The 20332-nt window shown below is 36.7% G+C and overlaps 1 protein-coding gene across 2 annotated transcripts in view; it reads right to left on the bottom strand.

Annotated features, from left to right (window-relative positions):
• PDS5B (PDS5 cohesin associated factor B) overlaps positions 1–20332 on the bottom strand; it is a 103857-nt gene that overhangs the window by 21122 nt on the left and 62403 nt on the right. For both annotated transcript variants that reach the window (XM_071552899.1, XM_071552891.1), the window contains exons 16-24: positions 19229–19368; positions 19038–19153; positions 17968–18073; positions 16171–16331; positions 15427–15550; positions 14491–14649; positions 13734–13802; positions 8825–8961; positions 4272–4395 (exon numbers count right to left, since the gene is read on the bottom strand). In XM_071552899.1, the coding sequence (XP_071409000.1) occupies positions 4272–4395; positions 8825–8961; positions 13734–13802; positions 14491–14649; positions 15427–15550; positions 16171–16331; positions 17968–18073; positions 19038–19153; positions 19229–19368 (1136 nt within the window). The remainder of the gene's footprint in view (positions 1–4271; positions 4396–8824; positions 8962–13733; positions 13803–14490; positions 14650–15426; positions 15551–16170; positions 16332–17967; positions 18074–19037; positions 19154–19228; positions 19369–20332) is intronic.

Consider the following 20332-nt stretch of genomic DNA (forward strand, 5'->3'; position numbering starts at 1 on the left):
ACACATAAACCCCATAAATCAATCCTATTTTATATATCCACACTTCTGAATTTATGCTAATTCATCTGAGGTTTACCATTTAAAAGCATTTAGAAATACATATTTGCAAAGCATCATGTACCACTCAGACACAGCTCTGATTCTGTCATCAATGAAAACACTCAGAATTGACAAAGAAAACAGAAAAAGGTTTAGGATATTTTTAAACAAATTAAACTTATCTAGAAGATTTATTCTAAATACAATTAAATTGTGTTTTCAGTGGCAAAGCTTATTAGATCTTAAATCTGGTCTTAAAGCCTGTTATACATTGAAGTACTCAACACTATGCTCTACTATTTTCTACTCTCTTTCACTATGAAGCTCTGTTGATATCAAAATTTGTTCCGCAGACCAAAGAATTCAACTGTTGGTAAGCTTACAAGATTGGTCAAACGTACATGGAACTTATTTTAAAATAGCTAAGACTACACGCATTTCATCACCACAAAGTTCCTGTTTACCAGTGTCACTTCAACACAGCAATTAGTGACAACACATAATTTTGTATTCTGCACTCTAATCATTACATATTAAAAAATGGCAGGATCAGAGGAAAAAAAAAAGAAGTGCCAGCACAAAACCTATGCAAAACCTATGCAACCATTACAGGCTTTAAAAAGTAACTTTTTCCTTTTGTTTAATCTGTTTGCTTGCTTTCTATCTGTCCACTTAAAGAAAATTTGCTGTGAATTAAATTATGCAACACTAGAGTTGGCCTTTATGTCCTCATTTGTGGCTAGCTTGATAGTGTTAAGAATGAACAAACTTTTAGAGCAATCAGATGTCAGACCATCAAGAAATGGTTTCCAATAACAAACACTCCAGACATAAACATATATGTATGCATATCATATGTTTACATGCCATTATCTCAAAAAACAGAAGAACTATTAGAGTACCACTTCTAAGTACAAAAGTCATTGAAGGCATTACAGCTACTCTGTGCCTGAGATTCTGAACTGACAGGGACAAAGGAAACTGCAGAAGAAGTCAAGAATATCTAGATAAGTTATTCCTAAGTATTCAAAATCCATTAGGAGCTGCAGTGAAAAGGAGCGGGACAATTTCTGTCTTGACAGGGCTTACAATCTAAATTCCAGAAAACAAGTTAGCAAGTCACAAAAGGCAAAGAACTATCAATAAATGAGGAGGGAAAACTGACAGAAATGGTATTAAAGAGGAACAGATTCTCCTGGAAGTGATGTCAAGTCATGGATATCCACAGGGAGGGGATTACAGAGAGGCAACATGGCTTTACAAAGTACAAATTATACTTGACTGCTCTAGTAGGCCTTTACAATGAAGTGATTGTGTAAATGGATAAGGGATGAGCAATATATGTCACCTACCTGGATTTCTATAAGGGCCTTAAAACACAGTCTCACACAGCATTCTTGTCTCTAAATTGGAGAGATATGGCTTTCATAGATGGACTATAAGAACTTGCCTGGGTGGTCATGCCCAAAGAATTGCAGTAAAAAAAGAGTATAAATATCCAGATTGAGATCAGGAAGAAGTGGTGCCCTCACGGATGAATCCTGGGACTGGTATTATTCATCTTTATGAATTACACAGGTAGCAGGATCAAGTACATCTCTCAGCAAGACTGTGGATGACACCAAGCCAAGTGGTGCTGTTGATACACTGCATGGAAGGGATGCCATCCAGAGACAACCTTGGCAGGCTTGAGAAGTGAGTCCATGGGAACCTCATGAGGTTCAACAAGTCCAAGTGCAAAGGGTCCTGCAGCTGACTCGGGGCAATCCTCAATATCAACACAGGCGGAGGGATGAGAACAGCCCTGCAGACAAGGACTAGGGACGCTGATGGATGGAAAACTCGACATGAGCCAGCAATGGGTGCTCCCAGCCGAGAAGGCCATCCATGTCCTGGGCTGCCTCCAAAGGAGAGGGGCCAGCAGGTCGAGGGAGGGAATTCTTGATACCTGCTCTGCTCTTGTGGGACCCCCATGTGGAGCACTGTGGGGACCCTTTAGAAGACATGTATGGAGCTGTTAGGGTGGATTCAGAGGAAGGCCATGAAAATGGTCAGAGAGCTGGAACACCTCTTCCTAAGAGGAAAGGCTGAGAGTTGGGGTTGCTCAGCCTGCCAGAAGGTCCAAGGAGACCTTATTGTGGCCATTTGGTATATGGTGGGGGCTTATAAGAAAGACAACTTTTTATCTGGTCCTGTAGTAATGGGACATGGGGCAACTGTTTTACACTCAAAGAGATTAGGTTTAGATTGTACATACAGAAGAGATCTTTTACAGTGAGGGAGGTAGGACACTGGAACAGGTTGTCCAGAGCAGTCGCTGGATGCCCCACCAGTGGAGGTGTTCAGGGCCATGTTGGAGGGAGCTTTGAGCAAGCTGGTCTAACTGGAATGTGTCCCTGGCCACAGCAGAAAAGTTTTAATGAGATAATCTTTAGCAGTTCCTTTCAATATGAAGTATTTTATGGTGCTATAGTAACACTGGTTTATAAATGGTGATAACCCTATTATGTTCTACTAATTTAAATCTCATCTCTCAAAATTCCCTTTCACAAATTGAGAGGAAGTAAGCATTAGACACAAAGATAGCAAAAAAAAAGGTGACAACACATCTGTTAGCAATATCCACGAACAGTTCAGACTGTTACAGCTGGAAAATGAGAAGAAATGTGAGAGACAGTAATGAAATGGAAGGCAAGGAGTCTGCACCTAACATACTGAAGTGTCAAAGCTATGAAGCGAAATTCTGACAGATGAGAACTACAAGGTTAACATTTGCAATAAAGAAAGATTTGCCACAGACAGGAAATGACTGAAGAAATGAACAGATTTTCATCACTGGGATCACAAGAAAACAGAATATGCAAATACTACATTGGCAAGGCAAGTCTGGCATGACGATATCCAGCTAGAGTATCCTTTTCGGAACAGAGACAGAACTTACTTGTCTACTTGCCTATTTTCCTCTCTAATAACTCTGTTGACGAATAGTAAAAATCTTTAAAACTCACTTTGAGACAAGATTTACATTGCTATTCAGTTTTGTAATAGCGAGACTGAAAAGTGTTAGTCTTTACTTAGGGTATAAAGATCTTCAGTTATTACCACTAATTTCTGATGCATTTTTGCTAGATACCATCTGCTTAAGTAATTTTATGTTTTGTTCCCCTTTTTTTGTTGTTTTTCATTGCATTTAGGAACTGAGTAAGGGCTCCTTTCCATGGGAAGACAGAAGCTTAAAATCCACATAAATATAGTAAGAACAAAACACAAACCTAACATAGACTGTCTTACTCTGGTATAAGAATGATTTTTCTACCCTAACTGTAACCACCTTCAAGCAATTTAAGGAATTAAAAAAAACCCTCTAAATGGAAGTAACAAATGCCCACACAGGAGCCATACCCTGTATTTTCTAACATAAAATGCTAATTTAAAATTGTCTGACATTTAAACAGGTTGTAGCTTTAAAGCTTTAGCCAGTCACAGAAATTAAGGTCTAGAAGGGAATACCACAATTACTGTAGATACCTTCTGGAAGTGATTCCTTTCAGAGTATTTCTTGACTTGTGTAAAGCCAGGAGAATAACAGCAGTTACATAAGTAACACCAACAGAAATCCCTTCATGACCACCATACTCTTGGTGTATGAAACAATTTCTGTAGAATTTTCTACGTCTACAAGGCAGAAATACAGGGGATCTCTACATCTCTACTTGAAATGTGAAACTTACTTTTTTTCTGTTACTTATCAGCTCACAGTCAGAAATTAAGGATGAAAACTCCAGCAACTATTGAGGAATCTCTCCCTTTTTCTTGTAATATTTAAGAGATACCAACTCTCTTTGCATATCTCTGCATTCCACATATATTCTACTCAAGTATTGAGAAACCAAGGTCACTGTTGCCACCACAGTTCAACATACTTCACATCATCTCATTTCAACTTCTAATAATGTCATAATGCAGCTGGGGTATTACTTTAAATACAAACTGAATTTTATCAATATTCTAACATTTGAGTACTTGAAGTTAGTATTCCCCCCAGGGCAGCCCAGTACTGTATTTCCATCCAAAATGAGTTTGCAGGATTATATAGTGGAGAAATAATTTAATGCCAAGGCTGAATATTTTGCATAAAACCAGATTCACACAAGTATACACAACATACAAAACAAACAATTATATACTCATACATTTGCTGATAACCCCCAATTCCCACCAAATTTCCTTACATTTATGGCTAGTGCACACAGCTGGTATTGTTCTAAGGTGATGATTTCATGGTAACAAGGTTCTTGTGCCAACTTCACAATAGCATTCCCTGCAGCCAGCCTCAAGCGAGACATATCAGGTTTACTGAAAAACAAGCACATGGATTATGAAGGCTAATTGGTAAAAAAATTATGTAATTATTTGACTTAACTAAATCCCAGTAACTTCGCATTGCTGAGAAAACAAGTACTTAAAAAGAAAGATGTTTCCATGGACTTGGCCGCCCCCACGCCAGCAGAAATAATTTCAACCCAAAGTAGTTTTCATGGCACCACATTTTACAGCCTATTACCACACACCTATTACCTTCTTCCAGCTTGGCAATAAAAAACTTCTTTGAAACCTCCCAAAGTTCCACATGGGGGTGAAACAGTTCTAGCTGTACACTGAACCAGCACAGTCCATACTGCCCCTCAGAGACCACATCTAGCAGTAAAATACTTCTGTTCAGCTTGCTGGTTTTCCTTCAGCAGGGGGCTCCTGCCAAAGAAGTAGCCCATTCCTAGTTCCTAAAGTTGCCAAGCTTTTTCTAGCTCAACACCAAGCCGCAGGTCAACATAATTAAGATTAATTAGACATTACAGTATATGGCTAAGTGAATTTTATTTTAAGACAACAGCAAAGTGTCTTTTGAATATGACAACTGAAAATCTATGTCAGATTTGCAGCAATTTTTCTACAGCACAGAACTATGAATTTCCAAACTCCAATATTTTTTAATGATTTTTCTCTTGGTGAGCTTTAGTTTAAGGAAAACGCAGATAGCACTTCAAGAAAATCTCAATTCAGCTTCCTGTCTAATAGCAATACTTTCAGCAACTGCTACTGTCCTCCAACACTGAAATACTCTTATTTTATGCTAAGCATAGACTAAAATTAAAATCCTACTACAAAGACATGCAAGATTCAACCTAGCTGTTCTACCTAACCACAAATAGAAAATTAGTATACTCTTGAATTTTGTAGGACTGTTTATGACTTATAAAATTATAAAGAAAGACCTGGAAAGGACAGTTAATACATCATTTATTGATAAAATTCAATGTTAAAGAAATGTAAGACTGGTGAATTTAACCTACATATGCTAACATCTCAAAGAAATCAGCTGTTGATTTAAAAGCAATTCAAAAAAGTCATCAATTCTACTACTTCAAGGTGTGAAGGATGAAGAAGAGAAGGGATTTATTTGTTTTTAAAGTGGGCCTTTGCTTTACCATGCTTTGAAATTTAAAAAATCCCAAAACATTTCCTTACTTACACTGTCACTGAAAGGTACATTGTGTAGATTTAGAGAGGCAGAGGCACAGAGTCATTTTTAGGGTTGATGACGACACTAATATCAAGATCATTACAACATGACTAATGGCCTAAACAACATCAAATGTCTCCTGAGCGCTGCCACTTCCACTTAATTCTCTTTAGCAAATTATACATTGCTTAAAAGACAAATGCAAGCCACAAACATGAAAATTGACTCACAAAGAATGACCTCATATCAAGAACAACTTAAAAGATTGTGTTCTGTACTACACAGACAATTTGACTCTCCCCAAAGCCTACTCTTATTTGGAAGGAGTAGTGTCAGGTTTGCACAGCAGGGACAGAATAAGCACTGCCAGAAAGAAGAAACACTTATTGCATTCTCAAAGGGTGAAGAACAAAGGTCAGGAAGTGTTTCCAAGTTCCATGCAGAACTAACAGGCCTGAAACATCATCTCCTCTGCTTCAGGTTTTGAGAGTACTTGTTAGTTAGGCAGTATAGCTCACACAGACAACAGAGACCTGCCCTGGTACCAGTCTGGAGCTTTCCCAAAGTGTAGTAATGGATATAACAAAATAATTAATAGATGTTCTGTCACCAGGGCTTTCGCCCCATTCAGCGGTGGGTGCACATTTTCTCTAGTCTTCCTTTTGTCACTTATTCACTTAGAGAAGCTCTTCTGGTTGCCTTTGTCACTCTTCAATCCCAGCTGGGATTTGGCTTTCCTAACGGCGTCTCAGATGGTGTCTCTGTATTCCTGCCAGGTTACACATCTCTAGTTCACTTTCCATGTAACCCATACAACCATAGCATAGTTTGGGTTGGAAGGGACTGTTAAAGCTCATCTACTCCAATCCCTTGCAATGAGCAGGACAGCAGGTTACTTGGAGCCTTGTCCAACCTGACCTTAAGTGTTTCAGGGATGAGGCATCTACCACCTCCCTGGGTAACCTGTTCCAGTGTTTGACCATCCTCATCATAAAAAGTTTCTTCCTTCTATCTATAGGCCCCTTTAAGCACTGAAAGATTACAATAAGACCTCCCCAGATGCTTCTCTTCTCCAGGCTGAACAACTCCAGCTCTTTCAGCCTTTCCTCATAAACTAAGTGCTCCGCTCTGATCATTTTTGTGGGCTTTCTCTGAACCTGTCTAAAAAGTCCACAGCTTTCCTGTGCTGAGGACTCCAGAGCTGGATGCAGTAGTTTTGGTAGGGTCTCACAAGAGTGGGATAAAGGGGCACTATCATATCCCTCAAACTGCTGGTCATGCTTCTGATGCAGCCCAGGATACGACTGGCTTTCTGGGATGTGAGTACACAATGTTGGCTCATGTCCACTTTTTCATCCACCAGTGTCCCCAGGTACTACTCCACAGGGCTACTCTCAATCTCTCCTTTTGTGTTCAAATTTTGCCAGGAGCTCCTCTCTCATCCAGGCAAGTCTGCTGAAATATTTGCCTGACCACCAGATGTGACCACTCTTCAGCATTTAGGGATGATTTCTGAATACTGGTTAACCAGCTTTTATGGGCCCTTCTTCCTTCCAAGGCCTTATTCATTTGGACTCTACACACAATTCTTGTAGAGACCCAAGACTGTTCTCTTGAAGTCCAGCACTGTGATCTTGCCTTTTGCCCTCCTCCTTTCCCTCAAGATTTGGAACTCCACCATCTTATGGTCATTATAGCCAAGGCTGTTTTCAACCTTCACATCCCCAACAGGCCACTCCTTACTGGCAAGTAGGAGCAGAGATATTCTCCCCATTGGGTCCTCTACCAGTTATGTCAAAAAGTTGTCATCAGTGTTGTCCTGGATTGTTTATGCACTGCTGTGCTGCTCCTCCAGCAGATACCAGAGTGGTTGAAGTTCCCCATGGAGGGTCAAACGCTGCATACATGAAGGTGTTTCTAGCTGTTTAAAGAAGGTCTCATCCACTTCCTCCTCCTCCTGGGGAGGGACCCTCTAGCAGACACTCACTATGAGGTCACCCAAACCAGTCTGGTCTTCAGTCCTAACCCACAAGCTCCCAGTCGGCTCATCATCCATCCCCAGGAAGAGCTCCAAGCTCCAGTGTTGAAGGGTTACCTTCAGAGCAGTATCACATGTCACTGCAGCTTTCTCCCTGCCCTAAAATGATCCCTAAACCTCCATTAACTTGATTCAATAATGGAGAACTGATCACATCATTATATAAAGTTTCTACTATTACTTATGAGTACAAAAAGAGTGGGAAAATTAAATTTCTAAAACATGCACAGTAAGAAATCATCACTCCAAGCAAGAAAACACACAAGACCTACAGAACTGATCTATTCACAAACTACTGGATAAGCCAACCAGATGCCTCAAGTAGTCATGCTGAAAAGCTAATTACTGCCACTGAAGTCCCTAGCAACAGCCATGAATGGTCATATTACAGAGTTTAAAACTATGAAGCAATTATTTTCAAAGAACTTTAAGATAGACTACACAGTTGCTACGAACATACTGGTTTCAGGTTTGCAATTTTGCACACACAGCATGGGTTCTATCTGCATAATTACTGTATAACATTAAACTCTACTCAAAAATTAAAACCTTTTTACTCATACCAACACAATCCACCCATGCTCTTAATGGCTTTTGTAGACATAAATTTTCAATGATTGGCAAGCAATAGCACCTAACAACTTGTCACTTCTGCCACAGAGGATTAAGAACATACTCAGAGAAACAAGTTGTCTAACAATCACCTAAAAGGTAAATTATTTTTTGAGACAATCCTCTTGACACATTTCCCTCTTCATTTTTAGAGGCCTCAAGAGACTAGCCTGCCTTCAAGCAGAAGTGTCTTATGTATTAGCTATTTCCACCTGGTTTACTACAACACACTATTAATTTTTATTAGAAAGCCCACCTATTGGCCTTTGGCACACACAGCAACTGGTACATCAGAATAGCAAGCTGCATAAAAAATTAAAACCAATTTTCAATGGTAAGGAGAAAGGTGCCCAGCTTATTCTTGCAATATGAGCAATAGTATTTTGAAGAAATAAATAAAATAAAACCAATAAAAACTAAAATACAGCTGTACATACAGTGTTACAAAACCTGAGACTCGGCAACCTTATATAGCAACGCACTCAAGCTCACCATTATGAAATAAGATGCATAAATTGTTAAGCAGTTTAACAGGACAGTTTACATACTACTTTGACTAAAATTCTCCCCACACTATCATCACAGACATGAAAACATGACCATCTGTTACATACCTAATTTTCCCCTGCTCTGTTAGATCTCCATCACTGTGTAATATTGTTGTTAGCAACCTCAGAGTAGATGTCCCTGACTTGCTGTGGTTGTTCTTCATTCCTAGCAACCACCGAACCATCATCTTGATTGCCTGAATCTGGGAAAAAAATTGTATCAAACAGTCTTATTTTTAAAATAATCACTATCTTAGCTTAATCACATACTATTGTCCCAGGTGCTTTTTGCTGCTACAAACACAAGCCTGTCAGGGCTGCAAAAACTCACTTAAATACTAGAAAGATAACTAGACATACTCTCACTAGGTAGCAACTTTTCTCTGAATATCTGAAGCCCATACTGCAGCAAATAAAAATTATGCATATAATTAAAGTTTGAACTGTTTCCGCATCTAAGCAATCACATATTTTGTCCCTTGAAAACATTATCTTAATTGAGCTTACATCCAGTAACATTGTGGAATAAGTAAAACAGTTTATACTAAGAAAATGTTATTGAATCAAAAAGCAGAACACATGTTCATCTTTCTATATTCCTACAATTCACAGAACCTTCTGAACTGGAGGGGACAGACACAGATCACTGCATTCAACTCTTAAATCACATGGCTGATAAGGGGATTGAACCCACAACCTTGGCATTAAGTTCCTGTGCTTAAACAATCCCAGTATTTTCTCTATTTATCTATGCAATATTTGAGTTTAAATTTAAGTCAAGTAAATTAAAAAACACTTCATAGACATCCTGATTGTTAGAGTATCAGCCTGTGTAAGACAACTCGTCCTGGAAAAGAGTATTTCTTTCACAGCTATTTAAAGAAAAGCCTCAAAGCCTGTTACTTAGGGTAACTTGTCTTTTGCCAATGGAAACATCAAGTGTTTTGAGGCAAGCTTCTGCCAGAATGCAGAATCCAGCAACTGAAACACTGAATAATTTCACACTGAAAGACTGAATAATTTCACATTTCTTTAGTAAAAGTAAAACATCAATTTAGAGATTAAGTTTGTTTAGTACTTGAATCCCTTTGTCCTTTCATTTTCCTTCTAATATAACAGCAGAGACAATAAAGAAAATAAAGAGAAGTATCCTCTTACAGCAAAATGAAAATGTTCATGTGACTCAATAGACATTCTTGGGGGAAAGAAAAAAAAAGAAAAAACCAAAATCAAAAAAACCAAAACACCGAACAGAAAACCCAAAAGCTTTAGAAAAAACATGACACCTTTGGTATATGGTAACTTCAAAGTTCCTCTTTAATGGGAAAAGCAATGCTAGTAAGTTTTATATAAACATTCACAATATCATCAAATGAAATTCATCATAGAATCAATCTCTTCCTTGTAACAAACTGATCAGAACAGTCCCTCCAGATCTCAGTTCTAGGATTATCATACTATCTGTATGCCAGTTTTCTTTTTAGCACTGTAGTCCATTTACTCCACCTAACTGGGTTACACCAGCAAGAGGCAGGATGTCTGTTACTCCTGATCTCAAAATACAAATGGAGTTTGAGGAACAGAAATGAGAGCTAGGGCAAGACGATTTCAAAGGGTCTTCCTCTAGAACAGCTGTAAGTATCCACCAGAAGATTTTAATAGCAATAAAACTAATATAATAATTGTAATATAACAATAACAGCAGCAGATATTTCCACAGCTTACAAATTCAGTTTCTTCATGCCATAACCAGTATCTATAAGCATTAGTGCCTCCCATTTGTTGGGAGGACAGAAACATGTTTAGTCTTAGTTCTGTTTAGTCTTCAAATAAATGATGTATTCAGACAGGGAACAGTCACATGCCACCTTGTGCCCCGACATATCTGGTCAGCTCCTGACCAATTTCAATTTCAACCTTTGCTTCTACTGACCCCCCTCCATAATTCCCTTTCCCCAGCTTTATTATGCAAACCTATTCTAGTCTTCCTAATCCTATCTCCTTCAGAATTTTCATCTGATCCCAACATTTTCCTCATTTCTTTACTGATGTTAAAGATGATGACATTCCAGCAACCCTTCGTAATTAAGCAATCCCATGAAATTAGTACAGCGCATGAGAATTCCCCCAGTGACTGCTTCTGATTACCTGACGTGAGTTTGAACAGTTCTCATGTTTTAAATTCTTCCTTTGCAACCCAATAGGGTAACTAACAAAGGGTAATTCCAGTTGGAAAGAGTGTCAGGAGGTCTTCAGTTCAATCTCCTGCTCAAAGGAAGGTCAGCTACGAAATGAGAACATCTTGGTCTCAGTTTTACCCACTGTGGTGTTGAAAGCCTCCAAGAATGAAGACTGCACAGGCTCTCTTGGCAACCTGCAACCTCTCTTAGTTCTGCCTCTTCCATTGTCTGACTGTTCTGACGGTTTTTTTTCCTCTTACAGACAGTCTGAACCTCATGTCAATTTGTGTTCTATGAGCCTAGAATTCTCCTCTGAGATTAAAAATTACTATACAAAACATAAAAATGTCAAGAAGACAAAAATACAACATTGGCATGGGGCAGAACCGTATCAAAGGCCACAAATGACTGCTTTGTACTCAGCTTAGCAGCACAACATGTACTACGTGTATTTGAAGTGCAAACAAAAGCGATAGGATGTTATAATTTGTTTCTGACATTGTGAATATATCATGACAAATCTCTGATTTCTCATAGGAGAAAACTGCAATTAACTACTAGCTTCACACTGTCCATGATTAGTAAGTAATAATTTTGAAGATTAAAATTAACAATTAATCAACAGATAGATATAACCCTTTTGAGGTTACCATCACATCATCTCCATTGCAAAAGCATAATGGTCTCCCATTCCATGCAGTGATTCTGAAAACACCATTTTCCTAGTGCATCAACATTATGACAACAGGTGGCTCAGGTTTCTCCTACTTGAGTTTTCAGAGACATATTTGAGCAGTAGTGAAAAATTAAACAAAGCCCACCTAAAGAGTAGTTATAGAAATAGGATGAGAAACCTTATATTCCAGTGACATAGAAGGAAACGAGAAAGATCACTGCTAATACATAAATCTCAATCCCCTGCATGGTGCACAGTACTCAGTACAGGTCACTGTTGAGAGAGGTTATGGCTTTAGAACTCTAGAGCCAGGCATAGGAATTCAAGCCTAACTCACATAATCATTAAAACAATTAATAGTTAATACTGTACTGAAACATTTCTCTGCAGACATCATTTCATTTAAGTTTTAGCATCCAAAACTAAGGCTAGCCTTTATCAGTCTACATCTGTTAGGCTGAATGACATTAAAATTTTGTCTTCAGCAGTCCTTTCCAGTTTCATACTTCAACTTCCTAGTTTTAAAATCCCCATTAGATATACAATTATGTTACAAAGGGAAAAAGAAGCTTTTAAAATCAGAGTGAAGAAAAATACACTGTCAGAGAGGAATCATTTATAAACTAATGACATGGCCTGCAGCATTCATTGAATGTTGCCTTCTCAGTAGTAATAAATGCTAATTAAATTTGCAAATGAATTTTCACAATAATGTTTCCACTTACCCATAAATGCTTTTTAACAGTTTTCAGGCTTGGCTTCCACTTCAAATTGCCCTAAGAATTTCTATAGGCTAATTTCCTTCCAAATAGCCAAATGTATGAACTTTTATCAACACAAAAGCACATTCTAGAGAGTCATTATAGCTTCATAAATCATTTAAAAATCAAGAAAAACAATTAATATTTACTACTTAAAGTTACATGTAAAATCATTGAAGTGAAATCATGTCTATTTTAAACTAGCAGTTCACGAAATTAAAACGAACATGCATACTCTTAACAGTTTTTAGAGTGTACTATGTAACTATGCAATTGCATAGATATGAAAAATATCCTTGCTGACAACTAAAAAGATAATGAATCAACTCCAAACAGAATCAAGCATTTCCAGTAATGACTTCTATACCAAGCTGGAAACCAAAGTACTTACTAAACCAGCAAAAAAGGAGGTATGCTATGAAGAGTTTAACAACTTCAAGAGAGAAGGCAAAGAACTTCTTTAAATCATCAGAGCAACTTTACTCAAAAGACATCAGAAACTAAATGACGGCTATAAAGTACAGCATGATACAAAGGACAAGCATATTTCTAATTCTGAAAAGTGAAAGCAAAAATCTATCCCTGTTCTGAAGGGCATTCAAAAGCCAAATACAGATATAGAATATTTTTACCACAGCGTAACTGTTTCTAATTCAATGAAAAATTGAGTTACAGTATCTATTACAAAGTACAGAAAACCGTAATAAGCTTACTCCAGAAAAAGAACAAGCTAAAGATGAATTTTTTAAGTAAAAGAACAAAACAACTCCCTCACACCATTTTAAAGTGATTTTTTTTCTTAAATCCAGGTTTTTCTGATAGACACTGTACATAGAGAAAAACAACATAACACATTTATTAATTGGAGGGAAGCTGACAAATCCAAACCCTATTTTTGATTTATTCCAAAACAACACCCAAAGTTTCTTGGAACGTCATAAAAATTCAAAAATAAAAAGAATGAAGGTTCTAGACTATCTAACTGCTATGTTGAACAGGAGACGAAAAAATATTTTTACTTTAAGTATGTCAGATACTATAACAGTTAAGTGCTGCCAAAAAAACCTAAACTAATAAAAAGTCATACTAAAAATTTAATGAACTGTATAGGTAAATTTCTATACAAAATAATAATTAGAAAATATGTTCTCAAAAGCAAATTTTTCTCTTCTGGCAATCAAACTAATGTGTATTCTGATAAGATCCTCGGTTTAAAAATATTTATTTCCTTTCTACTTTTAGAAAGATGACAAGGAAACACAGAAAAGCAGTTGACAGCTTAAGGAGTCCAGATAATTAACTGAATTTATTAAATATTATGTACACAATCATAGGAAAACATAGCAAGTGCTACTTACCTTAACAAGCGTTTCTGGAGACACTTCCTCATCTGGGACCCAAAGTTTTGTTGTCTTTTTTCCTGGAAGCTAAACCAAATGTTATACTTGTTACACTACTATCAGTGAAACTTCCTGTAACCTCCTCTTTCCTGTTTGCTTCTGAAAACAATACCTGGTCAGCTTTAAATCTTCTGCATCTTACACAAGTAACCATTTCAGAAGTGAGATACTGTTTGTACCTCAGTATTTAAGTATCAGCAAATTTAAGATTAATAAATGGTTTGGGGTTTTTTGCTGTTATTACCTGAAAACTATTGCTTTAGATTGTAATAGCCATTGCTTTGAAAGTAACTTTCAGTTTCCATATGCACTAGAGTGGAACTTCAAAAGCACACAGTTTGAGACAGTAAATCATTCCCTAGAATTTCTAACAATGCACAAGTTCGGTTTTTTACTTTATAAAATCACAACTTGATTGCTCAAGATAAAAAACTGAGTGAAGTTATAACAATTTTCCCGTTTTTAACAAAAGCCAAGTTGCAAGTGATCAAGTGCTGTGCTATAAAACTTGGGCTCTTGTAAGGTCTACCAAATTAGTAGTACTCCCCTCTCCTGTACTGTGGGTTTGCAACGGCACCAAACAGGACATCTGGAGATCAAAAGCCAAACATAAACAAAAAGCAGAAACAGCATGCCAAAAGTTTTCCCAAGTACTTGCAGAGTATCATACTACAGGAAAAGCCAAATCTTAATACAAGGTTTTTAAAATACTTACCCTATCATTCATCAGCAAATCTTTAACGATAAAAGTAGCAACCAAAGATTTCAAAGGGGCAGCAAACTGATCGGGTGCTAGCATGGCTATGTGGCCAATAGTAACCAATGGGGTGATAAGATGCTCAAAATTGCTTGGATCCAGACTTTTATGCAGTGGCTAGAACAAAGGCAACAAATTCAGGTATTACTGATACAATCTATGGCTTATTAAAAGGACAAGAATAACGGTTCTGTACCAAGTTGTTTGTGTCTATTTCTATTTCAGAAATACAACTTTAAAAGAGCTCTTGACTATTAAGATTTAAGACACATTCATCAACACACAAAGTCTCCCACAAATCAAAAGAAACATCAAGATGACAGACAAAACATTTATCACATCTGGATAGTTCAAGAAGTGGCAGTTCAAGCAGGATCATTTAGGAAGCAATGGATTAAGAAGCCTATTTTTTGTCAGAGAACTACGTCTCAAGATGGCAATTTCAGTAAGACCATGATTCAGCCTTCAAGATAAGAGGCTGAAAGGCACTAATTAAAAAGAACATATGCAGTTATAGCTATAAAATTTATTTAATTAGTCTCTAAGATAATTCAGTTTTCCATAATTTCTGCAACCATTTAAGTACTTTTGGCCATTCTCAAGGGGTGAGGAATAGTGTATGGTTCCTCTTTCAATAAATAGTTCAAGGTTCTAGCACATAGTCCAACACCTGGTTTTACTCTATAATCTGTTAAGATACATAACCCTAAACATGATGAATCATTAAATATAAAAATTCCCTCTGCTACAATTTTTCAGGACAAAACCAAGAAAACAAAAGGAAAGGGGAAAAAAACATCTTTTCTAAGTTTGCTACAACTTGTCAGTACATCTCTTAGTTTACATAGGCAATAAAAGGATCAATAAAAAGTAACTTAGATATTTTAATTTTACCTCAAATATCTGTGCAAACTGCGTCTCTTTACTGGAAAATATTGCATGGATGCAGTGAATAGCATACTTGGCTTGACGAGGGGGTCCCTTTTTAGCTTTATGATGCAATACTGGAAGCAAAGCACTACAAAGGAGTGTAACAAAACAAACCAAGAGATAAGTACCTTTTCACAGATTGAAAAGCTTCCAAAATATCAAACTAGCAAAAAAAGTAGATATACATAAAAATAACAAAACACCTCTGCAAAACTGCTAATTGCCTTGACTTGGGCAATTTCTTTTCTTTTAAAAGAGGGAAAAAAGTTTATTTACATAGCTTGCAAGTAAAAAGCACCAAGTTTTTATTGAAAATATCATGCGGTAAAACAAGCATTTAAATCTGTACAAGTTACCAAATCTTCTTTTGGAAATATTCTTACCTATGCATTACTACTAAATTACAAAGAATTTTTTCACACTGCCATATATATATGTATATATACACCCATATAATTTAGGGCAACAATATAAATTATAGCAGTATCAGTAACATCAGCTGTCACTAATCTGGATTTATTCATTTCACTTTTTATTCTTCAAAAAGCAATAAATTTTAAAATAATTCAAAATTTCCTTCCTGTTTTACCTGAAGTAAAACTTTCTTCAAAAAGAACGCAGGCTAATGCTACATGTGAAAGGAAGAGTGAGAACTTCCAGAATCCTATACAGTAAAGAGCACTACTCAGAGTAAGATACACAACTTACGATCGTATGTGAGGAAAGTCTTCTTCAATTTTACTTCCTGTATTTTTGAAAATTTGTAATGCGGCTTCTGCCACTTTTTCATCATCCATTTTCAAGCAAGCAAGGAGAGATTCAAAAGTTTCAGCTGAATGAAATGAAATAGGGTGTGTAAACGAAAGTACCTGCAAAAATATGATGAAAGCCATATTAATTATTTTTTAAAGATCCACTTATATTAGGACGTTTCATCAGGCATCATTTTCCACTGCCATGCAGGAACACTTACAATACTCTGCCTGGTTTTGTTCCATGATGCATGTTTCTCTTCTTCTTCCTTTTTTTGTTTTGGAACTGCCTAAACTTCTGTCTTTATACACAATTTTGTTAGATTTAATTTATTTCTCCAGTCTCCATTTTTTCTATTATTGGGAACAGGTACTTCTCACTGGCTACATCTACATTAGCAAGTACTGGGTTACAGCAGAAGCAGGTCTTTAGAGAAACACAACTGATGCTAAGGAAGCAATATCCACATTTCAGGAGTTTTACTTCAGAGTATTTCTAGACTCACTAAATCCACTTTAGCCACTGCAACACAACATGTGCATCTGAAGCCCATCTCATAATTTGGTTCCTCTGAAAGGAATCCAGCTGGTGTGCTCCCAGACCTTCATGCTTGTTTGCGAAGTGGAACAATTGGTTGTGCTCTGAAGTGAAATTCCTATCTCTAAAACAGCAACACAGACGTACCCAGTAGGGTCTCTAGTCCCTCAAGCTTTCCACAGCAGCTTAGCAGATCCTGTACCTCTCCTTCATGATTCCTGGACTTGATTATTTTCAAGTATGACAGTCCTCCCATGTTAAGAAAAATGAAATAAAGAAGTCCTCATTTGTTTCTGCCTTAAATTTTGCCTTCTCTTGATTTTTAAGTGGCTGTTGATTATTAGCTTCTTCCCACAGAATATTCTGACCCATGGCAGAGAAACAATCCCAAAATCTTGGAACTTCTTCACACATAGGTTTCTATTTTACCCAAGTTACCTTCCTCCCCACTTCACTAAATACCATTCTCTTCGCTGACTCCTGTATTTATCCTTTTTTGACTACTGTCATGATGTAGAGATCACTTTTTCAGTGCAGTCTTACTCCTCTTCCTTAAGTATGTCATGCCAGATTGTAGGAATATGTAAGTACTGACTTGAAAGCCTTCATCCAAACATTTAGTCCTTCACAGCATGATTCCCTCTTACTCAGATTGATTTTTGCTCTATTGGCTTTTTGCACTTTTATCTAAATGTGCACATCTGGCTAAAGAGTCACACACTTTCAGATGAATCTACTTGGTCCTCAGGTGATATAAAATACTGTGAAAAGACAAGTATGGGACTCCTTCCTCCAAAGTCAAACCACAGCTTGACTACTTAGTGGAGTTTGTTATGTTAATTGAGTCTACAAGATAGTTAAGACACTCTGAGATAGTTAAGAAACTCCGAGGAACCACAATATTGTACTGATATACAAGTACAGTACCAGAAGCAGTGCAATTCACAAATTTTGAATTTTCACGCTAATAGTGAAAACTCAGCTGGTGCTGTCTCACACACACCTGACTTCCAGAAAAGCATCTAAATTATTTACAAAATAATCTTAGCTATGTGCCACATAAGATGAGCATAGAGGGCAAAAACCAAACCAATATTCTTTCAAGTAGGTACCACACGCTTATGGCTATGGATAATAAGTGGTAGTTAAAAAATTATTTGACAAACTTGTTTTAGAAAGTTTCACATGCTCACTGATCACTAGGACTATACTTGCCTTTAGCAATTCAAGACCTGCTCTGATTGCCTGGTCAGTAGGTACACCCTCATCTTCATCATCAGCTGTTCCATCTATGGACTTGTTCACTTGCTTGATAAGGGCACTGAAGAGGAAAACAAAATATGGCCTTGTAATTACAGCAATTACACCACGTGTGACTGTTTTAATAAGTTTAAGATCTAAACTCATTAAAGGAACATATTTAAAACATACACTTGTTTTAAAGTAAATATGTGAATTACATAAATAATCTAGTTGCCCTGATCTCCTATGTAAATCAAAGTTTATGAGCATTAAATTCAAAAGTATTTATCCATCATGAATTAAGAATCATGTACAAATTACTCCAGAAGGATGACCAAAATAAGAAAACAATTGGAGCATTACAAGAAACAAATTCAAGTAAGAATTATGGTGAAGTTACTACCTGCTACAGATCCTTAATAACTGACGGAAAATAACATTTTACAATGTTTAGTCTCTAACTAAGAGAAAAAAAAGAACCATTAAACAGTTGTGCTAAAAGCTGATGACAAATTTAAAAGACCTATCTCTTGCATATTTCCTCTTGACAGTAAAACTTATCTCAAACACTGCTGCTAAATAATCATTTCAGCAATTATACTTTCCCCCCTCCTGTAAATTCACTGTCTTATTCCTCCTCAAAGTCTTGATGCCTTATCACCATAATCTACTTCCTCAGTTGAATTACTGTTTATGTCACCATGAACTAATATTCTTGGTGGAAAGCTTCAGCAGAAAAGCCTGGACAGAAATTTCTTTTAAAGCAAGCCAGTTGGTCACAAAACACACTTTATCCATCATCAACACATGCTTTTTAACAGCCAGGTTGTGTTGTCCCAGCCATATTGAATGATAACTCATTGGCTACATTCTGAAGGAGGACACAAAATCCCATATCAACATGAAACAGAAGAAAATACTGCAGGCCACCAAGCCTTAAACCACACCCAACCAACCCATTACTGCTTGTGCTTGAAGGCAAAGTAAGAAACCCCAATTTCAGACCCTACGATCTACAGTCAACATCACACACGCAAAAATACCTGATGGATTCAGTATCAATATGTACAGGAGCAATTCTCTCAAGAAGAAACTTTATCATTTCCAGGAAAGGATTTGTCGGTTGTTTTGGATTGCCCAACTTCTTTGTTATTTCCCTCTGAAATATAAATTTTAATTAAATTTCTAATCAATTCCATTTCAAAAATATTCACTTTTTAAAAGCAATTCTTACCACACATCCTTCAGCCTGTTTGCAAGAACATGTTGGGCTAACAAGCATTTCTAACTGACTTCTTATTTTTTCATCATCTTCCAGAACTTGTGTGAACTTTTTCATGAAGTCTTGAGCTTTCCCTGGATCAGGAAGGTTTCCTTTAAATAAGCAAAATAAATCATTATTTATTTCCGTAAGCATCAGTATTGTAAATTGCATGTGTTTGAAATGTCATACCAAGAAATCCTCTATTTGTGCTTAAATTAACCAAGAAAGGAAAGGGAAAGAAATCACCCCAAAAACCCAAACAAATCACACAAAAAACCATGCAAAAATTGCAACAAACTAAAACAAACACACAAAAACTCCACCACACCAAACAAGTAAAAAGAAAAGCCACCAAAAAACCAAGCCACAATACACCTCAAAATGTGCTGATGTATCTATGAGGACACTAATTTCTATATATTTCCTCTCAGTATTTGCTTTCCTCACACTCATTTTTCAGCAAGTCTAGTTGTTCCTGTTAGTAATACTAACAGCTGAAGTTGACCTCAGAGTGCACAGCCCAAACTCCACAGAAAAATATATTCTGTATATAGATCACCTGATGCAACAAGTATGAAAAATATCAAAAGGGTACTCTAGCTAAATTACCCAATCACTAAATGTAAGCCGTATTACAGATTAAAACATTCATAAAAAAGCTTTCAAAATATATGTCCTAAATTACATACTTATTTTATATTTACATTTTATATTACAGCAAGGCAATTTATTGGCAAAGGATCAGCATACTATTTAACATGTTTCATGTTTTTGCTACAGCCAGTGTTAAGCAAAATTGGCAGAGAATGTTGGATAGGACTACAGGATAGCTAGTTTAAAACAAGCTCTACTGTGAATTTGTTTTGCTTTATTTTTTTAACTGCAATCCTGGACTGAAAGTGTCAGAAAAAATAAAAACTTATCAAAAAAGGATTTGGAACATGGCCAACGAAGTAGCAAGGTTCAATTTAATTGCCACATTTTTTTTTAATACGTACAGTCTTACAGTTGCCATTTTTTAAAAAACAGTTGACTTAAAAACAAAATTTCAGGATTGCAAAGCAAGTTTTTTTT

This window comes from Pithys albifrons, chromosome 1, assembly GCF_047495875.1.
Source record: "Pithys albifrons albifrons isolate INPA30051 chromosome 1, PitAlb_v1, whole genome shotgun sequence".
Taxonomy (NCBI): domain Eukaryota; kingdom Metazoa; phylum Chordata; class Aves; order Passeriformes; family Thamnophilidae; genus Pithys; species Pithys albifrons.